This window comes from Sander lucioperca, chromosome 7 (genome assembly GCF_008315115.2).
Source record: "Sander lucioperca isolate FBNREF2018 chromosome 7, SLUC_FBN_1.2, whole genome shotgun sequence".
NCBI lineage: Eukaryota > Metazoa > Chordata > Actinopteri > Perciformes > Percidae > Sander > Sander lucioperca.
Genome location: NC_050179.1, coordinates 7134762 through 7159344, shown reverse-complemented (window position 1 = coordinate 7159344; position 24583 = coordinate 7134762). Strand labels below are relative to the sequence as shown.

At 42.8% G+C, this 24583-nt stretch overlaps 1 protein-coding gene across 1 annotated transcript in view; it reads right to left on the bottom strand.

Annotated features, from left to right (window-relative positions):
- Positions 1 to 24583, bottom strand: part of LOC116038403 (A disintegrin and metalloproteinase with thrombospondin motifs 20) — an 84189-nt gene that overhangs the window by 43287 nt on the left and 16319 nt on the right. The window contains exons 5-15 of the mRNA XM_031282783.2: positions 22470 to 22553; positions 21846 to 21970; positions 21709 to 21749; positions 21259 to 21364; positions 17748 to 17894; positions 14474 to 14615; positions 14186 to 14290; positions 3955 to 4100; positions 3445 to 3626; positions 2458 to 2594; positions 1823 to 1940 (exon numbers count right to left, since the gene is read on the bottom strand). Coding sequence (XP_031138643.1) covers positions 1823 to 1940; positions 2458 to 2594; positions 3445 to 3626; positions 3955 to 4100; positions 14186 to 14290; positions 14474 to 14615; positions 17748 to 17894; positions 21259 to 21364; positions 21709 to 21749; positions 21846 to 21970; positions 22470 to 22553 — 1333 coding nt within the window. The remainder of the gene's footprint in view (positions 1 to 1822; positions 1941 to 2457; positions 2595 to 3444; positions 3627 to 3954; positions 4101 to 14185; positions 14291 to 14473; positions 14616 to 17747; positions 17895 to 21258; positions 21365 to 21708; positions 21750 to 21845; positions 21971 to 22469; positions 22554 to 24583) is intronic.

The window sequence follows — 24583 nt, the reverse complement described above, 5'->3', positions numbered from 1 at the left end:
CTGCCAACATGGCCCCCCTCTGATGAAACACATGCTATCCACAAGCCATCAGGGGCCTCTGAGCTCCGCCAGCTTAGCAACTGACCACACACTAAATCCTCTGCCACCACAGAGTGACCCAGGGATGAACAGTAAACATACCGACCCGGGGGAAAAAAAACACAACCATACTGAACTTCGGGAACGCTGGGGTGTACCTCAAACATGCTTCCTCTGCCACTAGCAAGAAAGAAGATGATGTATTAATAGCCTGCAGAGGAAAATTAGAAGGAGTGACAAGCTCACCCTGATGCAAGTTGTCAGACGATACTGACTTAGTATGACTGAGTTGATGACAAACATCTGCTTGTTTTGTAGCTACTGTGATTGGATTATTTTTCCATTCTGAAACAGGAGACATTAACCTCAAAGTTCCTGCCGGGTTCGGACAGATATTTAGAAATTAGGTTCGGGTCTGGCTCGGTCACATCAGCGCGATAAGGCACTGAACATTTTAAATTTAAAACAGCTTATGTAGTGTGTTAACGTGCGCTTGTTGCCCCGTGTGCGCTGATGCGCTCATCTGTTGACATTTCCAAATGCCTTCCTACAGTTGCTTAATAAAAGTGGGCTTTCCACACAAACAAACGTGCATGTGTCATTAGTATGAGAAAATGTTTTTGATTTTAACTGTGTCGGGCTCGGGCCGGGCTCGGACATAAATATCTTAATGCCTGTCGGGCTCGGGTCGGGTTCGGTTACTGCTCTGTCAGACGCGGGCCGGGCTCGGACAGAAAAATGCGGCCCGATCCGCACTCTAATACATATAGGAAAATGTTAAAAAGTCATTTCAAAATGTCAAAAAATGTCTATGTCACTTCAATGGAATGGAATCTTGAACTGTAATGTGTTTATGAAGATGTGACTTGACTTAAAAAAAAAAAAAAAAAACATCTCTGGATTTACCTGCAAATTTTGTTTGTCTAGCCTGGTGAAGACGGGAAAGAATGAAGGAGATAAAGACAAAGATTGACAAAGAGAAAGTGAACAAAAAAGACAAAAGCAGAGACTAAGAAATAGTCAAGCAGAAAAGGACAAAAGGGTGAAAGACAGAAAGACAGGCTTAGACCCAGGAGCAGAGGGATATCCTGCCTGGGCTGCACTCCCACTTGTGTTCTCTTTCTAAAAGGTCAAGCCAAATTTCCAGGGCTGAGCTCAGTGCCTAGTTTGGTTCAAAACAATCCTCAAACCCTGTGCTCCAAACAGCCAACAGAGTGCAGAAAGAAAAGCAGATGGATAGAGATGCTGAAGCTCAGCGCCAAACTAATGCCGAGGGCACACCCAGGGCTTTTATGCTGATGTTTCTGCTGTTTTGCTGCCCAGACCTTAAAAGGGTTGGATGCAATCAGCAGTTGGCCCACATTGAAGCACTGCATTAAGCAAGACAGTTCAAAAGGGGTGATGTCAGGTTTATGCTTGCTATCAAAAGACCTGACAGAGTGAGATTGCTGTGTTAATCAGTTTCTAAAGCTTTAGAGAAGATTGGTGTTCTGCAGTTTTTCCAAATTTGGCTGAAGCACGCACCGTTGCTGATAATCAAGCTTAATATGTTTAAACATAACCAGACATGACATCAGCACCTAATATGTGCATACAGCATGTCAACATTGCAGACACATGGAGCTGAAGTCTTTCTTAGCTTTTCTATGTTTACTGCGTATCAGATATATCACAGTTTCTCTGCAGAAGCTGCTGACATACAGTATGTTTAATAGCAACACCTTTTTTTGTGAACAGTCAGCTATTTGTGTACCGTACATGTAATCCGAGCAGCGTGACTTACCATACTGAGCATCGTTGAAGGTCCCTGCCAGGGTTTTACACGACGAGTTGTCCCCGCCACACACTCCGCACTTGTCATTCCTGGCCTTTGAGTTGAGAACGTGGTCGCAGCCTGCTTGCTAAAGAGGCACATATGAAAAGAAGATAAACATTTGTGATTTGATGTAATATGACATACTGTACTTAAAATGATTAGTTTGAATGTTTTGAATTATACACCTGTAAGCAGTGTTTTATCTGGACACCATGAACTTGGAAAATGCAGGTGTTTTGGATTGTGACCTACAAACACTTCACTGAAAAGTCAAGCTTCATCCTTTCCAGTAATTACAAAAATGTGAATCATGTAAAAGTATGAGTGGGCTGACAGTGTTAAGTTAGTTTTTGTGCACAGAATATGACTTGCATATCATGATAGCATGAGAATAAGTTAAGGCTAAGATGACAATGTTAAAGCTTGTGTGTGTGTGTGTGTGTGTGTGTGTGTGTGTGTGTGTGTGTGTGTGTGTGTGTGTGTGTGTGTGTGTGTGTGTGTGGGTGTGTGTGTGTGGGTGTGTGTGTGGGTGTGTGTGTGTCTGTGTGTGTGTGTTTGTGCATGCACATATGTTGGTACGTGTATGCATAAGTTAATCATACCCTGCAGAGGCCTTGAACACAGATGTCGTAAGTATCTGGCCCACACGGCGTGCCGTCAATGACGCGGTCCTTGAGCTGATAGTATGCCGTAGTCCCAGCAACCCGGCAGAAGAGCTTACAGCGATCCTTCATTAGTACTGTATGGAGAAAGAAAACAAACTCTGGAAAAAAATTGGACTATAGCTCATTAAGTTAATGAGATTAATAAAATCCTGAACAATAACAAGATGAAAGTCCAAGAGATGACTTGCATGTGCTGATGAAATAAAACCAAACAACATATTTTGAATCTTATACCTAGTTTGATTTTTTTGCAACGTTCAGAGAACTCTTGCTAGAATTGCCAATTTTGTATCCGTTGTTTGGAAGAATCATTTGGTATCTGACAGTGCACTGGCTCCAGGGCTTGGCTTGTTTGCTTGTATAGCATCAATTAAATGAATGAATCACTTGCAGTAACTTAGACATGGTGGTCTTTGCCAGATGGTAATCTCATGTAGCTGGGCAAGCCATCTCGGGAAAGAATGAGATCGGCTGTAAGAGGGAATGTAAGAGGGAAAGTTGCCAGGAGGTTCACATGGAAGGGCTGCGTGTTGCTTTAATGTTGCTGTTGTTTAGTGTCAACTATACCCCAGGCAGCAAACTTTTCAAAGTATGACAAAGGAAGGACACAAACACAGATGTGTACTCTACCTTACACATCCACCCATATCTATCTTCTCCCCTCATATATTAAAAGTACATTAGATTCAAATGCAGTAGCTACACAGACATGTCAACTTCACATGTCATGTGATCCACATCCCTCCTACACATAGTGTGGTGTGCAGAGTTTATGTTAAATGCACCAAACTTACTTCATCACTGGCTTCAAAGTACATTGTATAGTTAGTTTGATGTAAATATAGTATACATCTTTGATGTTGCAGCCCATGTTACCACAAGACATTCAAATTACATACTTTAGGATTACATTGGTGTACTCACTGCCACTGTACTTAGGGACCCAGCGGACGGTGGGAGGTAGACCGTTGATGTTGAAGTGCTTGCCGTCAAACTGAGAGCATTGCTCTTCGCGGAAATCTTTCCGTCCTCGCGGACATGGCTCAGTGTTGCAAGAGCGGAACTTCATCCTGCGACCCACACAGAACTTCCCGCCATTTCTGGGCCTTGAGTAAGAGAAGACGGGTCACAGGAGCACAGGACTTCATTTCAATTAATGGACCATCTTTGCTCTTGTGTGACTGGTGCTCTATGACTTCAAACCCACATTGTTTACATTTAAATTCACACTAAGGAAACAATCTCTCTGTGACTGTTGCTTAAAATCAGGCTGAGGCTAACCGAATCCGACATGCAGGTTTGTTTCTCACTTTAGCTTGTTTACAACTCTTATTCAGGCATGACTGCTCTTTTTTTATTGCTTCTCCTACTGGTTCACAGTCTGACCCATATTGTAATGGCTTCGATTGTCATAACTGTCTGATTCTTTCTTACTCAGGCTTGTTGCAGTCTCTGGCAGTGCTCCGAGTTCCTCCACCACAGGACCTGGAGCAAACACTGTAGGGCCCCCAGGGACCCCACTCCCCATGGACTGACTGCAGGTCCAACTCCTTGTTTACACACATCCCGTGTCTGCAGTACTGCATGTGAAAAGACACACAAAAACCATGACTGCAACTCCTGCAGACAAACACAGACTGCAGAATTAGTGCAGGCACATCTTTGCCTTCTTAACCCTCTGTTTAGATCTCAAGCTATATTTTAAAAGAAATCCTAATTCAGCTTTTGTTTACCCTCAAGGAAGGCTTCCAACTCCTCCAGCTGTTCAAAGAGAAAAGGGAGAGGGAGGGAGCGGCATTGATACAGACTCAAATAGAGATAGTACACAGGAAGTGTCAATGAGAGAAACCAGAAACTAAAATGTACAGTATGTGCCACAATACTTCCTTGATGTCAACCAAATCTATAATGTATTTGTTCTTTTAGAAGGGAGCTAAGCCAGCAGTCCGGTTGCTGCTCTGTTCTTATCACCATATAATGATGGTTCTCATTAAACAAGTGATGATGAGAAAAGTTTATTTCATCAACACAATATGGAAGTATATAGTAAGTTTATGACACAAAGGTTGTCAATGTATGTAACATTACTGTTTCACAGCCTCTTGTATTTGGATAAAGTCACACTGTTTTCCACGTGCTCTCTGTTTCCCATAAAGGGTATACTATAAGCCGGATGCAACTCATTGATAGAAATGGTCAACACTCAACACAAAATTATTTTATAAGAAACATATAAAAATGAAAACCATTGGCTATGCCACAGACTATTTTTTTCTAAATCATCTTCGGCTTGGGTTGTAAATACAAAATCACATAATATTTTCTTATATATATTAGACCCACTTTGACATAGAAAATAAGGCATCTGGTATCAAACAGTGTGTACCCACTAACCAAGCTTTGCCAAGAAGTGCTAACACTGCTTTCATAAGAAAAGCACGGCAGGCCCATTTTCCTTTGTGTGTAACCAAATCCCCTTCTCGAAGACTAAGATATCGGAGGGTCCGGTTCACTGAAAGAATGCAGGACAAGACGGCGTCTGTCTGGGTACGTCGCCCGCCGTCCGGGCACACAGGCACGGGGAGCAGTGGCACCGTGATAAGGAAACTCTAGAGTTGTGATAACAGAAGGAACAAAGTTCATTACTGGCTTGACATCAGGAACTCCCTTCTTCTGTTCAGCTGTCTATCTCTTCAGATACACAGTTTTAAACCTATTGCCTGGAAAGGAGGATGCTCTTAGAGGACACCTCAGTTTTATCATTTATCGTTTCCTCACAGTTTGGTCTGATAAGTTGATGCACAAGTTGATACTTCCATTGCCAGATCTTTCTAGAGGAGAAATGCAACTACTATCATTCCAGATAAAAAGAAAAGACTTGAGACCTGAGAACAGAACCATGTGAGATCCGCTTCAGTGAATTTTCATAATTACGCTAATAAACTAGGGAGGATATCCACCAAAGTCATCTCCTGGACAATTGATAATCCGACCAGTTTCTGCTTTAACATTCACACCTTGCAGCCATTACTTTAGGTGAACACCTGCAAAAGTGCAAAGTCATACACATAAACACATGTAAACATACAGAGAATTTGGCAGCACTGCCTCTACCATACTGGCTTAGTTTGCATGTGTGTTTTACACACTTGCGGGTCTAATGATGGAGTGTAAAGGCTGTGCACAATGACAGACAGGTGTTAACAGCTGCAGGGTAAGGACTAAACAAGCCACAAACATTTCCATAATGCAGACCGGGTTTGAGTTTCTTCCCGTCTGGCTCCACTGTAAATGCAAACTGAGGGCACAAACAATGGATTTGGAGAACAATTCAAATAAAAGTCACTAAAAGGAATGTGATAAAACATCCACATGAGTGGAAATGGCTTCCACACCACGAAAAGGCAAACAGGTGTTGGTCCTTATTGGTTGAGCAACCTCCTCAAGACAAAAGGGCTAAACAATCAGAGTTAATGGAATTGTCAAAGAAACACATTTTAAGACTTTTTTTAAGTTTTCCTTTGACACAACAAAGAGTTTCCCTCCCCTTATAACTCTTACAACCCCTTCCCCCACCTCAGCTTAGGGACTGTCAACCGGGACCTGGGCATCCCTAATATACCTCCTCTCCACAGCCATTCATCCCCCTTATCCTCTTTTGGGAAATTGCAAGGGCCACACAGGGACCATCACAGTGCAACCAGGCAGCAGGACCCGCGGAACTGTCAAACACAAGGCGGACTGTCGGTCAGAGAGGACCAAAGCTTGTGTAAGCCTCTGAGGCATTCCACTCCCCCCGCTGGCACCCTGTGTTTACAACCGTTTTGTTTGGCTTGAAAAGGTGATGTGGATGAAAAGAAGAAAGAAGGAAAGGGGGGAGTGGAAGGAAAAAAACATCTGTGTGCTATGATGTGTGTGTGTGTGTGTGTGTGTGTGTGTGTGTGTGTGTGTGTGTGTGTGTGTGTGTGTGTGTGTGTGTGTGTGTGTGTGTGCGCATGTGTGTGCGCATGTGTGTTAAGTTTAAGAGTGATTGTTCAGAGTCTGGAGGCATCTGGAGGCCACGCTCAATTCCAATTAGCCTCTCTTTCCAAAGTGCATAAACACACTGTTGGAAAACGTTGAGGTGAAAGGCAAAGCTCAAACAAGCATTAAGGAAAGATTGTCAAAATGTGCCCTCAATTGGGAATGTGGTGATACATTTGAAGGTCTTGTGAGAGAAACCTGTGCAGCTGTGACTAGCATGTGTTTCAAATTAGGAATTCCACAAAGACACATGCTGACTCACAAACTCATGCCAAGACCTTTTCCACATACTGTATACAGAGACGCATATAAGGAAAACAGGAAAACACACGCAATATCTTTGCCACTTTTATCTCATATCACACACCGACAAACTAAATAAAGTTGAACCAACTCAGCCGTACAGTCACAGAGAGGAGTCACCAGCAAGCTCACCGCAACAGTGGGAATAGTATCTAAGGACAGCAGCATCTGCTCTGAGCTCCTCAGCTGGCTGGTTTGGAAGGTAGTGCCCTGTAATTGCCAAGGAACTGTTGCAGAGAGCACCTCATTTCTGAACCCAAGCCATACATCACTGTAGGAATGAAAAGGCAGAGGACTGATTTAAAAAGCCCTCCGTTCTCTCATTTTAACACGCCCATTTTCAAAAGGCTTCACGTTTCATGTTGCGGTGTCTTTCTCATGGCTCTGGATTTGGAGTTCACTATGGCTTTGGCCTGTTGTGGGTTTGTGTCTTTGTCTCTGATGAGTCCTCTCCACAATGCAAAATTAAAACAGACTGTGATCCGAAAAACCTGAAACATCTGGAGTCACCTCTGGCGCAACATGAACCACTGGCCTTCACCACTATTACATGTCTAATAACTTGGCCTGGAGGTGAGAGGCGATATAGAGCCATGGAGCTGTAAGGGATTCTCTGCAGAGCTCTCACTGAACAGGCAGGGGACTGGAAATAAGTCAAATGACAGCTGTTATTATGGACTGGATTTACACAGACTCATTTTTCAGCCAAGGCATTCATGTTTTTCCCTGCTAGTTCCATAATTCCTCTTTCCTTCGCGTTGAAAGGGTGTGAAGACAGGAGGAAGAGAGATGACAAGTGGGAGGGGAAGGTGAGCATGAGAGACAACATGATGCAACAGTGACCCCAACCAATCTCTCTTCTTACTATATCTCCTTACTTTGTTTCCTATCCTCTTTTTCACTCACACCCCCTCCCTCCCCCACATCTTTCCAAGAAGTGTAAGGGTTGTCATTAGAGTGAATGAGTAGTTTGGCCCTGTCAGCTGTTCCATTCATGTACACTTCAGAGACACTTTTACTGATGGTGTTTCTCACTTATCTTCATCTCTGTGAGTATTACTAAGACACACATACCTCTTGTCATCTTCTTAATCAAATAGATCAATATTGTTTTGTATTTACAATAGATGAAATGATATGTATACATATAATGTGAAAGGTGTCCCTTGTATTGATAAACCCTCAGAAAATTCAACTCTGCTGCTCTACAGATTGTTTAGCCTCTTTTAGACACACCACTGCACCCTTTATTCACTAGTCAACTGGCTCACACTTTCATTTACAAGACCCTTTTTGGCCGATCACCTCTTTACTTATGTCACTTGCTGCAGCCAAAGCCTGTCACATACATCACCCAGTCCTCACTTCATATTCAATTAAGTATTCCCAAAAACAGCTCTGCCTCTGGTCTCGCATCTTTTCAATCTGCCGCCGCTCGCGACTGCAATGCTCTGCAACTGGACAAACTAATTTCCATTTCATCATTCAAAACTGCCATATTATCCTTGTTCACCGACATCTGCAGTTGCTTCTCCACGTCATAATTTTCCAACTCAATATTTGTATGGTTTTTCCCTCTCTTACTCACCCATGTACCTGTGTGTTCCTCTCAGTATACGGGTTTTACTGCTGTCTGTGTTGTATTTCAAAATGTATTGTATGTCATTTAAACCAGTGTTCCCCAACCACCGGTACCGGTCCGTGGATCATTTGGTACCGGGCCGCACAGAAAAAAATAAATAACATTATTTCTGTTTAATTGATTATCAGTCTGACCTTGAAGACCTGTCCGTGAAAATATGTCTTACATGAAACCGGTCCGTGGCGCAAAAAAGGTTAGGGACCGCTGATTTAAACTCTATGTATTTCTAATGTATTTTAATTTTCTAGCCCTCCTTCCCCTTTCCCTAAGTGGCTTTGCGATTTGTCAGGCCGCCATTGTAAATAAGAACCTGTTCTTAATGACTTGCCTGAAAAAATAAAGGTAAAATAAAATAAAAAATAAAGATTTTAGGTCATTATTTTGCTTTTAAACCTGCATTAATTTATTGGCCACTTGGGGGCAGCACAATAAATACAAAATATTGATAATATACACATATAACAGCATTAAGCCCAGCAAATTCTGATCTCATCAACCTTGTTTTAGTCAGCAGGCAGTGGTTTTCTTGTGGAGTTTGTCATTATTTACACCTTCTGCCATGTGTTTCAATTAAATGTATCACACTCGACACAATAATTAGATTTTAATAACTGTGTACATTTTTGCTACATTTTGACCCCGTAGTTATCCAAATACATCTTCCTCCTTCAACACAGTCAACAATGAAAGCTCCACTCACTGGCTACTGGACACATTAATTCCTTCAGCAAACTACATGAATGCTAAAACAACAAACCTTTTGTTAGCCCAAATCCACAGATATGTCTGTGATGATGGCAAATCAAAGTGGCAACATCCTGCAAATATCCAGAGATTAGCAGAGAGTGACACTGATACCAGTCTCACAATCCTAAGCTCTAGTACATGCACATACACACACACAAATACAAACACACAGCCCGTCCCCACATCGTACGACAAGTCTGTCAGGCTGCCAGGGAGCTCCAGCCAACACTCACCGCCTCCGCCAACAGACTCTATTCTGCCCTGGCTTCACTTTTCAAGACCTCACTATCTCTAATTGGCTGAAACCAGAGCAGGTCGTCATTCTTTTCTGAGGAATGCTCAGGAAATCAAAAACAACTTCCCGTTTATGCACTCAATTATGCCCCTATTAAGAGAATCTGGGAAGTTCTTTTGGGTTTTACATGTAAAAAAAAAAAGCTCAACAAGCAGTCATTGAAATGAATGACACCAAAAAACACTTGAATATTTTGTCATTTTGCAACAAATTCCCCAAAAATGGCAAGGGAGCTTTCAGTCAACACCATATAAAAAGTGAGAACAATAAGAACTTTGACATAAAAACACCCCATTTTATTCAAGCTCCGTCCCCACTTGTTTCCCTTCGCCACCCACTGAGCAACAACGTGGCGAGAAGCAGCGCAGAGATCTTCAATTGGTGGGGATGTGGATACAGGGCTAAGCTGTACCCAGCTTTGGCTTGACAGACGCTTATTGACCATGCTGGCTGGCCCCTAATCTACACACACACACACACACACACACACACACACACACACACACACACACGCGCGCGCGCGCGGGGGAGAGTAAAGGAGAAAGAGCAGGAGAAGAGAGGATGGAGGGGAGGGAGGGTGGTGGCGGTATTTATAGACAACAAGTGATGGGATGCCCTCGTTAGTGCACGGCCCACTGAGCCAGATGACAGACATGCCGCCAAGAGGTCATGTGACCGCATTACTCACTCCGGCGCCCTGTGAGAGGGCCCATTGAGCAACAGAGAGGGAGCGAGGGGTAGAGAGGAAGGGAGAGAGGCCGAAGTGGAGAAGCAGAGAGAGAGTCTTGAACCATGAACCTGCAGTGCCCGTTGCCCCATTTCAGCTAAGCTATATACAAACAAACTTTTTTTTTTTCATTTAGAGGACGTGCCTCTCTCCCACTTTTTGGGGCACTGACCTCAATTACCTGATCAGGTCACAACTTTGTTTTGTAACTCAATAGAACAAAAACTCTCCCTATACAACGCAGTCACAACAGGTGACAGTTCAGAAGATTTACTTTTTACGAGAGATGACGTTTCCCGTGTAATTGCTTAAAATGACATGGCAGGCTTTGGTCTAATGATAGGCTTTGAAAGAGATCTTTAAAGGGGAGCTGTGGTTGCTAAGACAATACCTGCTGCTAGTTTCCCCCATAGAGGCCATTGCTGTAATCCCCACACACACCCACACACACACACTTGCCCTCATGACGTCTTTAAAGAAAGAATTGAAAGGAATCAGCAGAAGAGGTGAGAAGGTGTGATAGTTACAGTGCATTAAGGATGTGTAGGAAAAGAGATGGAGAAAGACATGGTGGAATAATGCAAGACAGGCACAAAGAGATACAAGGAAAGAACAATGTAATACTGACGTAAAACAGATCAGGAAAAATCATCTGGGTTGACAGATTATCAGAATTTTGAGACACACACACACACACACACACACACACACATACACACAATACCAAACTACCACATTAAAGAGCTCTTGTATGGGCAGGTGAGTGTTGGTGCAGGGTCCCAGTCTCTTTCAACTCACACTTCAAACCCAAGCCCCCTGCATCTGGATGAAACTGGGCCATCAGCACTACTAACAAAGGTGGTGCCTCCACTCAGACACACAAAGAAATGAAGGAAAACTGTGTATTTGTTCATATAGAAAATAACTACCACTAAAAGATCTCATATGATTTTTGTGTTTTTTTTAGAGCTCTAGGCATAGCCATGATGGTCTCTCGGTTGGTCCACCTCTTTGGTTCACACTAAAATTATCACAACTATTAGATATACTGACAGGAAAATGTGTACAGCCATTTGTAGTCCCCAAAGGATGAATCCTAATGGCTTTGGTGATCCCCTGATATTTCCTCTAACGTCAATATGAGGTTAACATTTTTGGATTTTTTGTGAAATGTTTTAACAATTATTGGATGGATTACTATAACATTTGATACAATCGTGTTCCCCAGAGGATGAAAAAAATCACTTTGGCGATCCCTTAACTTTTCAATGTAATTTAGCGATCAACATACTTTAGATGGCTGGGATCAAATGCAGCTAAATGTGGTTAGCACATAACAGTGTTGTTACAGCCATTACATGACTACATTTTAGTGTAAAGTAGGTCCTCATTACAAATGGCTATATGTAACCTACACTTCTCAAACAAATTAACCTGGTTTTAACTTGCACCTCTTTGGACCTGCATATTACCAAGTCAATGTTTACAGGGTTTCAATAAAGACCCATACATCTATTAGAATGTAGCTTAGGCAGCTCAAATTGGTTTAAGGGTTTGTAGCTTATTAAAGCAAACCACTTGGTGTGATTAAACCAACACCATGTCTCCTCAACCGTTTCTCCCACATACGGGCTGAGAGCAGTATGGGGGCTGGGATCCCAGGACCATTACGGTTTAGTCTGGTTGTTGTAGTTGGATTAAGATGTTAGCCATCCCTTTTTAACCTCTCCTTACTAGACAGGGCTGAACCAGGACCTAACATGGTGAGAAGGGAGATGGAGCCAGATGAAAGGATATAAGGAATATAAGACTTACATGGGCCAACACTGCAAAAGACTCCTGGAGGGCAGAAGGTTAAGGAGAGAAGAGAACTCTCTCTCTCTCTCTCTCTCTCTCTCTCTCCCTTCATCATCATGCATGTTCCGAATGCTAAACACTAGCCCACCACATCCTTATCCCCCTGTACCTCCTCCTCTCTCCTCTCCTCTCTCCTCTCCTCTCTCCTCTCCTTCCTCCTCTCCTCCCGCCTCCTGCACTGCAGAATCACTGATGTGAGGTATTTTGTGAGAGTGCCGGCTGGCCTCAGCCTGGGCTCTGTTACGGCCTGACCACTGACCCACTCACCCGCCTTTTAAAGAGGTTTTAGGGTCATGGGTTCATAACATGGTGACTCAACTGTGAACGGCGGGTGGCATCCTCTTTCAAAAGGCCCACGTCTTTACCTTTCCCTCTCAAGACTCTCTCTCCCTCTTTTTCGCCCCCTCTGTCTCTCTTTTCTTTCCTCTTTCTCTTTCTGCCCCCTCCCCTGAAGCCCTTCGTTCCATGTATCCTCAGTGACTGACCCGCCGTCTCAGCCCTAATTAGCATAGCATCCCAGAGCGAGGAGAACATGAAGGCTAATGGGGGTTGGGGCCCCGCAACAACACTGAGGGTAAAGCTTCAAGTTTCTAACTAGGGCCATCACCTGACCACATTTACATGGGTTTCTGCAACCACAGTGAAGGCAGGAGACTAATGCATGATAAATAATTCCTTTTTCTTGGTAGAAGGGAAAAGCATCAGGATTCAGAGCAGCACTGCATGGGAGGTTTGGCTTGTGTCAGTTGTCTAAAATACAGTGAGGCCAGCTTCAACAACAATGCTAATTAGGGAACAGAGGAAATGCATTCAGTGTTGCAATACGGTGATCCGAAACAAATATTTAAATCTAATTCATATTTGGGCTGTCAATCTGGTTTCATGGTAGCTACAAACAATTCATTAAGTTGTGTTTACTCTACTTTAAAAACTAGATAGGTGGGCTTTACTTCATTAGGATAATTTAGTGTGTTCATCCAATAGCAAATTACCCCATAAAAAGAGTATTTCAAGTTTCTAGTGAGATACAGATGCATTTCATTCCACTTTCACTCCACGCGGAGACATTTTTGCTGTTGACGCACGTCGCTCGGCCGTGGCTTGGTAGCGTTGCATTTCCCCTGACTCATTTCCTGGTTCTCCTTCTCCATACACAACATGAAATCAAGGAGAGGGTTAACTTTTCCTGCTACAGATGTCCCACCTTGGTCAGAAAACACAGGGGAGACACTTTGTTTCTCCTACTATGACTCTAGGTACTCGCTCCGGAGCTAATCGCCGTCATTCTCTCACTGATCCCTCGCTCTATCACCCACTCCCCACACACACACACATGCCGGCTCGACGCACACACCAGCGCACAAGTATAAACATCAGGCCATTTACGTAGGCTACGACGAAAGCTCTGCGTGTGTCATGGTTGTATGTTTCTGTTTCCCGTTTTATTTTGGTAGTCTGGTTTTTCTGTCTTGTCTGGTCTTGTTTTAGTTCCTGCCTTGTGTTTTCCCGCCTTTTTTAATTGTTCTGCCCAGCCCTGATGTGTTTCACCTGTTCCTTTACCTTGTGTCACCTGTCCCTGGTTAACTCGTTACCCTGTGTATTTAGTCTCTGTGTTTCCCTTGTCTGTTGTCAGGTCATTGTATTCTGTTTCATGGTCGTTTGTGGAGTCTACCCCATTGTCTCTGTGTTTCCAGTTTTGGTATTCCTGTCTTTTGTTTTCCTCCACATTCTGGAGGGATTTTTGCCTGCTACCTTGTGGACTCCTTTTGTTTGTATGGACTTTTGTATATCTTTGATTTTTTTAAATTAAATCCTCAAGCAACACTACTCTTGCCTGCTCTCTGCATTTGGGTCCTACACATTCTCTGAAATCATGACAGCGTGGAGCCTCCGCAGAACTGTAAACAGGCTTTACACCTACACCCCCAAACTGACAGGCCTTGAACATGTACTGTAGCACAACAAGTGTCATTCTACTTAATAAAACATCTGTGAGTCAATTAAGAAGTTTTAGTACAGGGAATCAAACTCAAATGATCTGCAACACAGATCCACATGTGGACCGACTTACCATTCCATGTCCACAGTCAGTTCCATCAGCCAGTGGCATGTGTTGTGTGCGACATCCTTTATGGTCCCCCTCTGCACTGGTACACCACAACCTCTTGCACTGTTTCTGTGGAAGAAAATTGAGCACTACCAATTACTCATTTTGGCTGAAGAGGACAAGAGCATGTCTATAACACATGCAAAATACTCTTATGACTAGAAATGTTTTTGACAACTTTTGACTTTATTGAGCTGACGGCAGACTTTAACTGCTATTTCCCCATACCATACTGATTGCAAGCCAACTTACCATGTAAGGGCAAATTTGGGAACCGGGTCCAAACATCAGTTCACACTGCCTGTTGGCATTGTAGATTTGACCAGGAAGGAGGGTGGGCAACTCGTACGTCCTGCCTACAGGCTCATCAAGGAGGCATTCCCCATAGCCGGTGCTAAAAACAAGTAAGAATGTGTGTACCGTAGATGAAAAGAAAAACACAAAACCATAATGCACACATGTACACACACTTGCACAAGGCAAACTTTCATGGTATGAACATTTTCAGGATAATCACGTATTTTCTGACCCCAAAAAGTATCAACACGTGTCATCTCTTTCAAAAGAGCAAAGTAAACATTTCTATGTCATTGTCTGTGATCATCCTCAGATGTGTGTTCCCCGTGGGTGGTCTGTAAAGTTACCTAACGGATAGACTGATACCACTTCCCCCCAATGGCCTGTTAGTAAATGCTGTCACTATGAAACTGGAGTCAGGCGCCACAGACTGAATAAAACAGGATTTTGATACACACTGAAAAGGATCTGCACGGTGACCACATATTCATCTGAGGTATATTTATCTGTGCTGAAGGGAAACAAGAGAATTTGGAATCATAAAGCTCCCTGATTAAGTTACATAAATCTGTGCCAGGCTACGCCAGCAATGTAGTATAATGACAGATTGTGCTGTATATCAGCCACACCCTGAGCCACGACACAGTAACAGAGACAACAAAAGCACAGCTGGACGGAATGTATGTACCAACAGCCTGCATATAAAATCATCAGCCTTTACCGCTGTGAAAAGGCACAAGTCAAACATGTTAGCAGAGCCAGCCAAGCCTCAAAAGGATCTCTTCTTTTTTTTGTTTACTTTTGAGAAAGGAAACTGGCAGATGAGACGTATATAGATATGTAATTACACAACCTGTCTGCACCGCTCTGACAAATTTTATCCAGGATTGAGTTGCTAAAACACCTGCTCCATACAGCACCAGCTGATGTGACAGGCCAATAATTACACAGGATTATCCTGAGTTACCGTCACTTTGTTTCTTTCCCCTTTCATTTCCAGCCGATTGCACGAGAAGAATTAACCAGCAGTGGAGGATACTGTGAATGAAAACTATGGAGTAGCCTGTCAAGGAATCATACAGGTAGTCCCATATTACAGCATCTTTCAGCAGTTGGTCATCTGTCTAATCAGTGTCCTGGAACCTAATGGAATGATTATTAAGAACAAGACAGACGGACAGAGGGAGAAGGGGCCCGTGTGGTCATTTTTAAATGAAACTACTACTATGAAACCACTTTTTTTTTTAATATGTGCTGTGTAGATTCGAGACAGCAAAGCAATTCCTCTCTGGCACCAGAGGAGATTCCACACCTGGCAGCCATTGAGGAACTTGAAAGTGAATTTATTTATAAGATGACTTACAGTTGGCTGTTTTGTCCTTGTCATAAGAGACTAAACAATAATAGTTTCCATGTACCCCATACTGGGTTTCCCTCCGCAAACAGTGCAAGGAGTCTACTCATATGTCATAGTGATGTTTTTTGTAGAGGAAATGACACAGAGCATCACTGTACAGTGTTTGATCAAAAGTAAACTGCTGCGATGCTGTCATATCAGAGTTTTGTCTCTGACAGCATGTACCAATTATTGTACAGGGAGATATAGAACACAGGTTTAGTTTAATTTGGAGAAACATACCGAAAATAAAGATACATCTTGATTTTATTAAGAAAATTACAGATTGAAAAAAGTGTTTTCAAAATGATTTCACATGGGAGTTTTTGCTGCTAGGGTGGTTAGGCTAATTTTTGTGTGTGTAATGGAAAATGATAGGGCTTGCCCACTACTAATGATTATGTGGTTTCAACACCCAGCGAACACAACAATTATTGGGTGGCAACAGTCAAAGATTTGCATTTTACTTTTATATTTGGATTTTGAGGCTTAAATCAAACGGCACAGTGCCATAGAGGGAATGAATGGTTGCTTTATGAAGCAGCTGACACATAATAATACTGCACAACAGCAAGACGCTTTTCATCAGCTTTCAGGTGTGGGAGTTCAATGCACATTATTACAGCAACAGTGAGATAAGGGGGAGAAGGAGGGGTAGCCTTTTGAAAAGGGATGTTTGAGAGGTGGCGCAGCCTTTCGTTTTTTAAACTGGTAGAAGAGTGGTGCAGATTGAATTTGCTCTTTAGGGAGAACGGGCAGTCAAAACACTGACGTACTTGACCAGGTCAGCCCACTGAGCAGGAGCGGTACTGTAGAAGTGGTAGTTTGAATCAATGCTCCTCATTGTTGGCTGGCGACGGATTTCAAAAGCACTTGGACGACAGTCTTGAGGGGCCTTTCCCACCGCTGCGGCTCCCACACTGAAATACTCTCCTCATACCTGCTTTGTTTGTTATGTATCCCATACAGTTAAAAATGTTTCAAGTTTATCACAAATGCATTTCACATTTACATCATACTCCTGGTTTTTGTGCAGTAATAAACCACACACAAAAACCCAACCCAGCTGACATGGACCAGACCAAATAATAAAGATATTCATGGAGATTCTCCCCATCTTCAGCTAAATGTTCCGACCACTTGATGTTGAGGTCATCACTGGCTGGAAACTATGTGAAGCACAACCTTAAAACTTCATACAAGGCGTCGCCTAACAATGCGCTCTCGAGATGCATCTGGTCAACAAGGCCATCCTTTGTGAAGGCCTCCACAATTAACAGAGGAAAGGAGGCAAAGATTAAAGGGTCATATCCAGGGAAGATATAATTATAACTGACATTTCCCATCTTAAAGGGAAGCCTTTCACCAGGATCAGTGACCACGGTGCGGGTTAGGAATTGCTGAATGAGCCGTTGCCCCGTGTTACAGGTTTTGGTGTGGAAAGCAGGTCAGTGACTAGATTACTGTTTGCCCAGAATCTTGAGAGCAGGGCTCTGTCTGAGTGGGGAGACAGCTGAGGAGCTGCAGAAGATCCATCGCTCAGGTCAGCTGAGGAAGGATTCAAACAGGAAATACTCTTTCAACACCAGGCAATAACAAGTCCACACAGTTTACATTGCGCTGACCTGTCTACAGAGCACTGTGAGAGACGTTTGTTTGTTTAGCCAGAACAAGTACAAGTTAATGGAGGACTAAAGATGTGGATGTGATATTATGAGTTTGGAAAATCAATGGAGAAGCATCACTTTCTTCCATGAGAAGAGCCCGTAATCAGTCATTTGTTTTAAAAAAAAATGAATCTGTTTCAAACTGGAGAGGAGAGCTGGCACCTACTCTAGAAACTCTGTGATGTACTTGCGGCTGCACTTGGACCACGACCAGGGATTGGTGTCATAGTTGAGGGTGGGAGCCATGACATGATACTGGTGCTTCATGCCTGCCTCCCGACACTTTGGGTTGTCATCGTGAGGCATGTTGAACCTGGTGCAGAGAGGAAGAAGACAAGCGGGGTTAGAGATAGAGAGAGGGATATAAGGAACACACACAAAGTAATTACCAGCTGCTTAATGGCTCAGTCGTAGCAAGGCGGATAAATGTCACAGGATTTACATTCAGCCAATTTTAACAGGGGATCACCCCACACCATCCCTGTGGGCCGCCACACACAGATGCAGCCACAGACACATCAATGAGTAATACCACACACACTGCGTCCTACTCTCCACTCATTTGTTTTTTCTATGTTGTTTGTGTCGTGTTTTACATACACCTCCTTCTGTGCGTCCCCCAAATGTTTATAAAGTAAAAATCCCAGAAAGGCTTCAATAAAATGTCAACTGGCCAGTAGGTGGGGCGGCATTTTCATGCAAAACTTTATTCTTTATCTATCAGCATCTATCCCCTCCAACATCATGGCCAACATGCTAGTGAGAACCACCTTCAGCTCACCCCTGGGAGGTCAAATGTCACCAAATCACATTCTCAAAGGGCTTAATGCAGAGGGAAAGGTACAGGCAGTAACACTGTGCACATTAACACACTATGCTGCTTCAGTGTAAACATGTAAGAGTATACATGTATTTTTACCAGGGCCATGATTAGGGCTGCAACTAATTTTTAGATTATTTATCTATATATTATTATACAAGATTATTTTTTATTATCTATTCATCTACCCATCATGTTTTGGATGTCTTATGTGTCAGAAAAAAATTGTGAAAAATGCCCCAGAGCACAAGGTGACATCTTCAAATTCCTTGCATTGTCTGACCAACAGTCTAGCACTATTGTAAAACAGAGAACAGCATCAAATCCTCACATTTGAGAATGGTTGGTATGTTTGCTTAACAAATTACTTAAAAGCTTAAATGATTATCAAAACAGTTGGTAATTAATTTTCTGTTGATTCAGTAATTTTATTTTTATTTCACCTTTATTTTTTCAGGCAAGTCATTAATAACAGGTTCTTATTTGCAATGGCGGCTTGACAAGTGGCAAAGCCAGATAGGGGAAGGGCAGGAGAGCTAGTTAATCAGTTAATAAGCTAATCAGCTAATTGATTCAGTGTTAGTCATAAAAAAACAATAAAACAAGACTCTTACAAAAGAACAGCTGTATAAAGTGAAGTACACAGCATGGCATCTGCAGATTAATGAAGTCATCAGGCTGTCTGCCGTTGGCAGTCTCATGAAGCAAGTTGTATATATACAGTATATGCTGTGTCCGCATGTCTGAGATGTTTAGAACAGGATGTGGGCCAGTGCTGTGGCTGAGGGTGAATCCTTACCATCACACAAACAAGATCTAGCATGGCTGGCATGAGGCCCACCCTACAGGGGCTGAGGGTCTGCAGGCAAACACCCAGGGAATAATTAAGCCCCTGGCACAGTAATGAGCTCCACACACAAACCAAGCTGTTGGCTGAGGCTGACATCATCAGATCTGGCTCAAATGGTAATTGCAAACTATTCGTTGTCACTTACGATGGTGCACAGGTGTATTGGGGTGATGCAGACAGTAAAAGGCATGTTTAAAATGAAAATACACAGCTCAATACTTTACCATGTAGACTTTCTTATTATCGTGACAGGGATTCGTGACAAGATCCAAACAATTTGTACTCTTACCACGTTATGATGATTTAGTTGACCCAGATCTGAAGGGCACAAATGAGGATACTGGCTTGAAATTCTGAGATGAGAGCCTTTTAGTGTAATTAGGTAATAAATCAGGAAGTTGTGTGGCTCTCTGTTTGGCAACATCAAGAGACAGATCAATAGAGGAGTCAATTCCAGTGGGAGGGTACCAAACCCAGCACTTAATTATTAGCATCCAGACTAAAATGTGATTAGTACTGACTACTACTAAACTACTTTTAGTCAGAGCTCTCAACAAAACAAGCTTCTTTGTTCTCTGCACATCACATCCTTCATGTCTTGCTGTCATCCAGCAAGACAAAAACAGATTTCTGTGCTGAAATGCCTATTAAGAAATTGCGAAAGTAAGACATACTGCTGGAGCGATGACGACCTGAATTCCTGCAGATTGGGTGTGCATAAATATGAGTCAGCGCAAACAGCAGTCAGTAGGAACAGCCTTTATCAACACTTAAACAGAGACAGAGCCAGTGACACCAGAGGGAAAAATGGATTGCTACCTTGTCAGTGCATTACAATTACATTTACATTTTAGCTCCTCCAAATTTAGTGCTCCGCAAAACACACCATCTTTGATAATCTCAGTAATTGTATCCATTTAGCCAGCTCGCTGAGATTATGTGTGATCAGTATACATTTTGTGGTGTTGCCTTTCATATTTCTTAAGATGTTAAAGAAGAAAGCTAAATACTATAATGTCATATCAAAATGTCAGGAAGATTTATTCGTGGTATAAGACATTTAGAGCATTGGCATCATCTAATGACAAACTTGATTATATGTGCCACCTTTAAACAGCTATCAAGTGACACCGCCTCGCCTGAAAATCCCCATAATGGCTATTAGCAATCACACATCCTTGCAGACATCTGAGAAAGGCCTCCTATCCATTAGTCTAAATCTTTTTTTAATCTGCAATGCTCGCGAGTGGCTCCCACTACCTGACACTGGCTTTCCCAGAGTGCTAAACACTCTGGAGAGCTCACGCCTGTGAACGCAGCGATTAACCACACCAAAAGGCAGAGACAACTGGGCCTCTAACTGCTTGAACGTTCGCAACAGATCCACACGGGATGCAAGGGGAAGAGGGGGGGCCGTAGACTCGAACATCTGGCTGCTCTGGTCCGATCTCTCCACTAGAAGAATGTGTGAGTGGGGACAGAGGAGGTAAAAGAATATCTTTCATTCTTCACCAATGGCTCACACGACACTGGCCCTTTTTACTAGCCTACATAACAGACAGGCAGACCGGAAAGAAAATCTCCCACTCACTTTCACTTGTACACTCTGCGAGGGAGGTCAGGGTATCCCCGGGATTCTCCAGGAGTTAAATTTAAGACTTTTTAATACCACCTAGGATGGAATTTTTTATTTTTATTTATTAGGGACCATGTACAATTTTAAACATACATGTTACCATTTGATGTATTGTACCAGAGTTAGCCACAGGCTAATTTACATCTGCAGACCCCTGGCAGGGCACAGCAAGCTGTATAGTAAGGTATTATAAGGCTGCATGTTATTAAAAGTCAAGTTTTTCACTTTATTATGTTTTGCACCTGTGTCTGCTGCGCACTACGTCTCTTAATAAGAGGGCTTTTGTTGGTCAAAGCTGGCTGCGAGGGGTGAGATAGGCCGTGTGTGTACAGTACGTATGTGTGTGAATGTGGGGGGTTGCTGCAACTTACACATGGCCCAGCTCATGAGCGATGGTGAAGGAGGCACTAATTCCATTTTCCTCACTGATGGAGCAGCTTCGGTACGGGTCGCACATGGTCCCCAGCTCCGCAAGCCCTACAGGGTCACGTACACACACAGAGAAACATACAGATGTACATGAACACATAGAGACACACACAGCTATTTAAAAGAAAAACCTGCTGCCTGAGTGTTAAAGGCGATTAAACCATCAAAACTTCTGTTCCGTAAGAGAGATTAGCACTGCCACCGACTCCCTCCATCCTCCCTACCTCCTCCCTTTTCTACCACTCTGTTCTGTCACTATAATATTATTAGCTGACAGCATGCCATAAACTCAATACTGTGTAGTTTATGAGGGGTGGTTACCGGACAGGAAATTTAATTGAAAGGGACTTGAGGTGGACATATTTTTGCAAAAGAGAAAGGCAAAAGTTTACCTAACGTGTCACATTTATCTTTTGCACGGCAGATGTCTTCCCTGAAACAAATAAACATACAATGTGTTAGCCATTTTTCACTTTTCTTGAGCAACTTGGCTTTGCTTTCAAAATGTGGATGGGAGATGAGTGTGTACCTGGTAATGAGGAGTGCTGTGTCATGGTGAGTGGGATGGCTGTCATCCTGGACGTTTTGGCTCTGCTGCCAGACGCAGAAGTTGTGGAGAGTCGTGGCAGCATTGAAGCTCACAGTGGGCCCTTCCTGTTTTGGGTGAAACACCATTGTGGATGTGACTAAAAAAACGAGTATACATATTGTAATGAAGTAATAGCTGAAGTAAGTATGTCTTAAAAACTCATGAAATAGGGATAGTCTTATTCTCTTATTTTTGTCCATTGTGACTACTGGTCATGATAGCATTTTACTCACTTTGTTGTCTTTGGCAAAAATGACATAGATTAGATCATCATCCATTCTTACAATAAAAGTTAGTTCCCTTTAATTTACCTGTTTAAGAATCAGTTACAGTGACCAAATAAACTACAGTAAGCCTCTTCAGCCACCTCACATTTGCAGGTGGCTAGCTGACTCAGTATCATTTGTTTTCCAAGGAGACCTCTTTTGAGACATGAAACTGACAAGGCAGGCAGTGTCCTTTCAAACAGGCCCCACAGAGAAAACGCCAGGCCAGGGACAGCTGCACTGACGTCAGCCATATTTGAGACCTGGATACAGGTAGCATTAAAGACCCCGCACTTACCTGTTCATTGTGGACGACGACTAGCTTGACAATCATGATGTTGATGAGGTTTCCTACGCTGGGGTCCCTGTACACTGCTGCTACCTGTAACAAAGACAAAACACACAGACAAAAAATGCAAACCTCCACTAAGCTGAACCAGAGCACAAATACGGAAAAGTATGAAAGCTAGTGTACTTCGCAACACTTGGAATAAGAAAAATATGAATAAGAAAATTAAGCCATTACTTTTCTGGTTAAGCTCCATGGGGTTGAATCAAAATAGCAACAGTTCATTCAAGTCAAAAGAAACAAAAAATGTCTCCTTCAGGGTAAGTTTAATCAACAGGGTATTAAAACCAATTACAATCCTCCCAAATACCTTGGCAAAGAAAAAATAAACTAAAACCTGGACCCAGCAACAAATGTGAAACTTCAGCAAAGCTGGAGCTTAGAGCCCCTCTGTGAGGACAGCAAAACATTCCCTCTGTAGTTTTTCCCCTCCGCTTCTCTTGCTTTTCTCGTGCAGCCTTGTCACGGTCGGCCAGCAGTCTCCTGAGGCCGTGTGCAGTCTCCTGACAGGATCTCATTAGTCCACTATAAACATTTAGCTTGTCTTAGCCTAGGGGGAGGCATACGTGGCCGAGGCCTGTCCAGAGTGGGCAAAGGGAGCCTGTCTTTGCATGCTCTAAGTCCAACTGTGACACAGGACGTTGTTCTGTATGCTCTCGCCCCAATGTTACATTACATTACATTACATGTCATTTAGCTGACGCTTTTATCCAAAGCAACTTCCAATGTATGTTATTGTATGATCAGTGCAAGAACCAGAAGTGAGGAGGACTGCAGCCTTCACCGGACCATCACTACAGTATCTCACACAGCCAAGAACAAGCTGTGAAGGTACAAAGAAATGTCAGCAGGGCCATAGCTACCACCAAGGACCCTCTGTGGTCATATTCTTGGTAATAGTGCTGGGAATCTTTGGGGTTAAATGACACAAAGAGGAGTTTACATTGTTTGAATACACACATTTTACACATGGTGTTTTTGTAAGGCTGTTTCAGACATTTTCTACACAAAATATCTTAAAAAGTTGACTGTTTTGACTAAATTAAAATAAAAAGGTGTTTCACACAGTTTTTGTTGGTGGCTCATCAAACAATTCTTTGGTGAATTTTTGGGGGGAATTTGGAAAAATTAAATTTTCCATTTTATTGCATTTACTAATCAGAGACCATTTACAAAAAACATACATTTTAAACGTGCAGAAAAGAGATGTGACTTAGGCACTTAACAAGCATGACCAATACCTAGATACCCCAATGGATCAGACTTGATGGATTATTCTATTCTGCTTAGAATTGCTCTGTCAGATTTTGGCTGGTTTGGTTAAACTGTGGCTAACATGACTGAGAGACTGTGAAAGAGGAAAGGAAGAAAATGTGTGTGCGTGTGTGTGTGTGTGTGTGTGTGTGTGTGTGTGTGTGTGTGTGTGTGTGTGTGTGTGTGTGTGTGTGTGTGTGTGTGTGTGTGTGTGTGTTTGGGTGTGTGTCTGTACCACTGGTCTGCAGACATAAGCAAGGCAGAACTAATGTTTTGACTTCAAACCTGGCAATAAAAACTGGCCTGGCACATTTAACACGGACTGTACCCTCACAGTCTTACTACACGCCACTGACAATCATTACTCTGTTACATGTTAATGAGTGTTTTGTACTGTCTGTCATACTAGTGAGAGAAAGCACAGAAAGTACACATCGTTCAGTACAATTGATAACTTATGCTGCTTTGACACACAGACTCCCCCAACATGTTTACTCTAATATATACAGAGATCAATCCCAGTGTTATTGGCTTGATTACCAGCCAGTTCTCCCCATCAGATATGGGACTCATAAAGAGGTCAAGTTGCTGAGTCAGGATTTTACCAATTAACTGGGCCACTCTCCTTGAAGCAGCAGAATGCTAGGGTCACATCAGGGTTTACAACCAAATTGTCAAACAGTAACATCTGAGGCTAGAAAACACAAACCTGGACTGGGGGATTTTGTTTCACATTTTAAAGCCGTTGTTCACCGAATTACAAAAGAAAACATGTCTTATCTCTGGTATGTCATGACAATTTGTGTTTT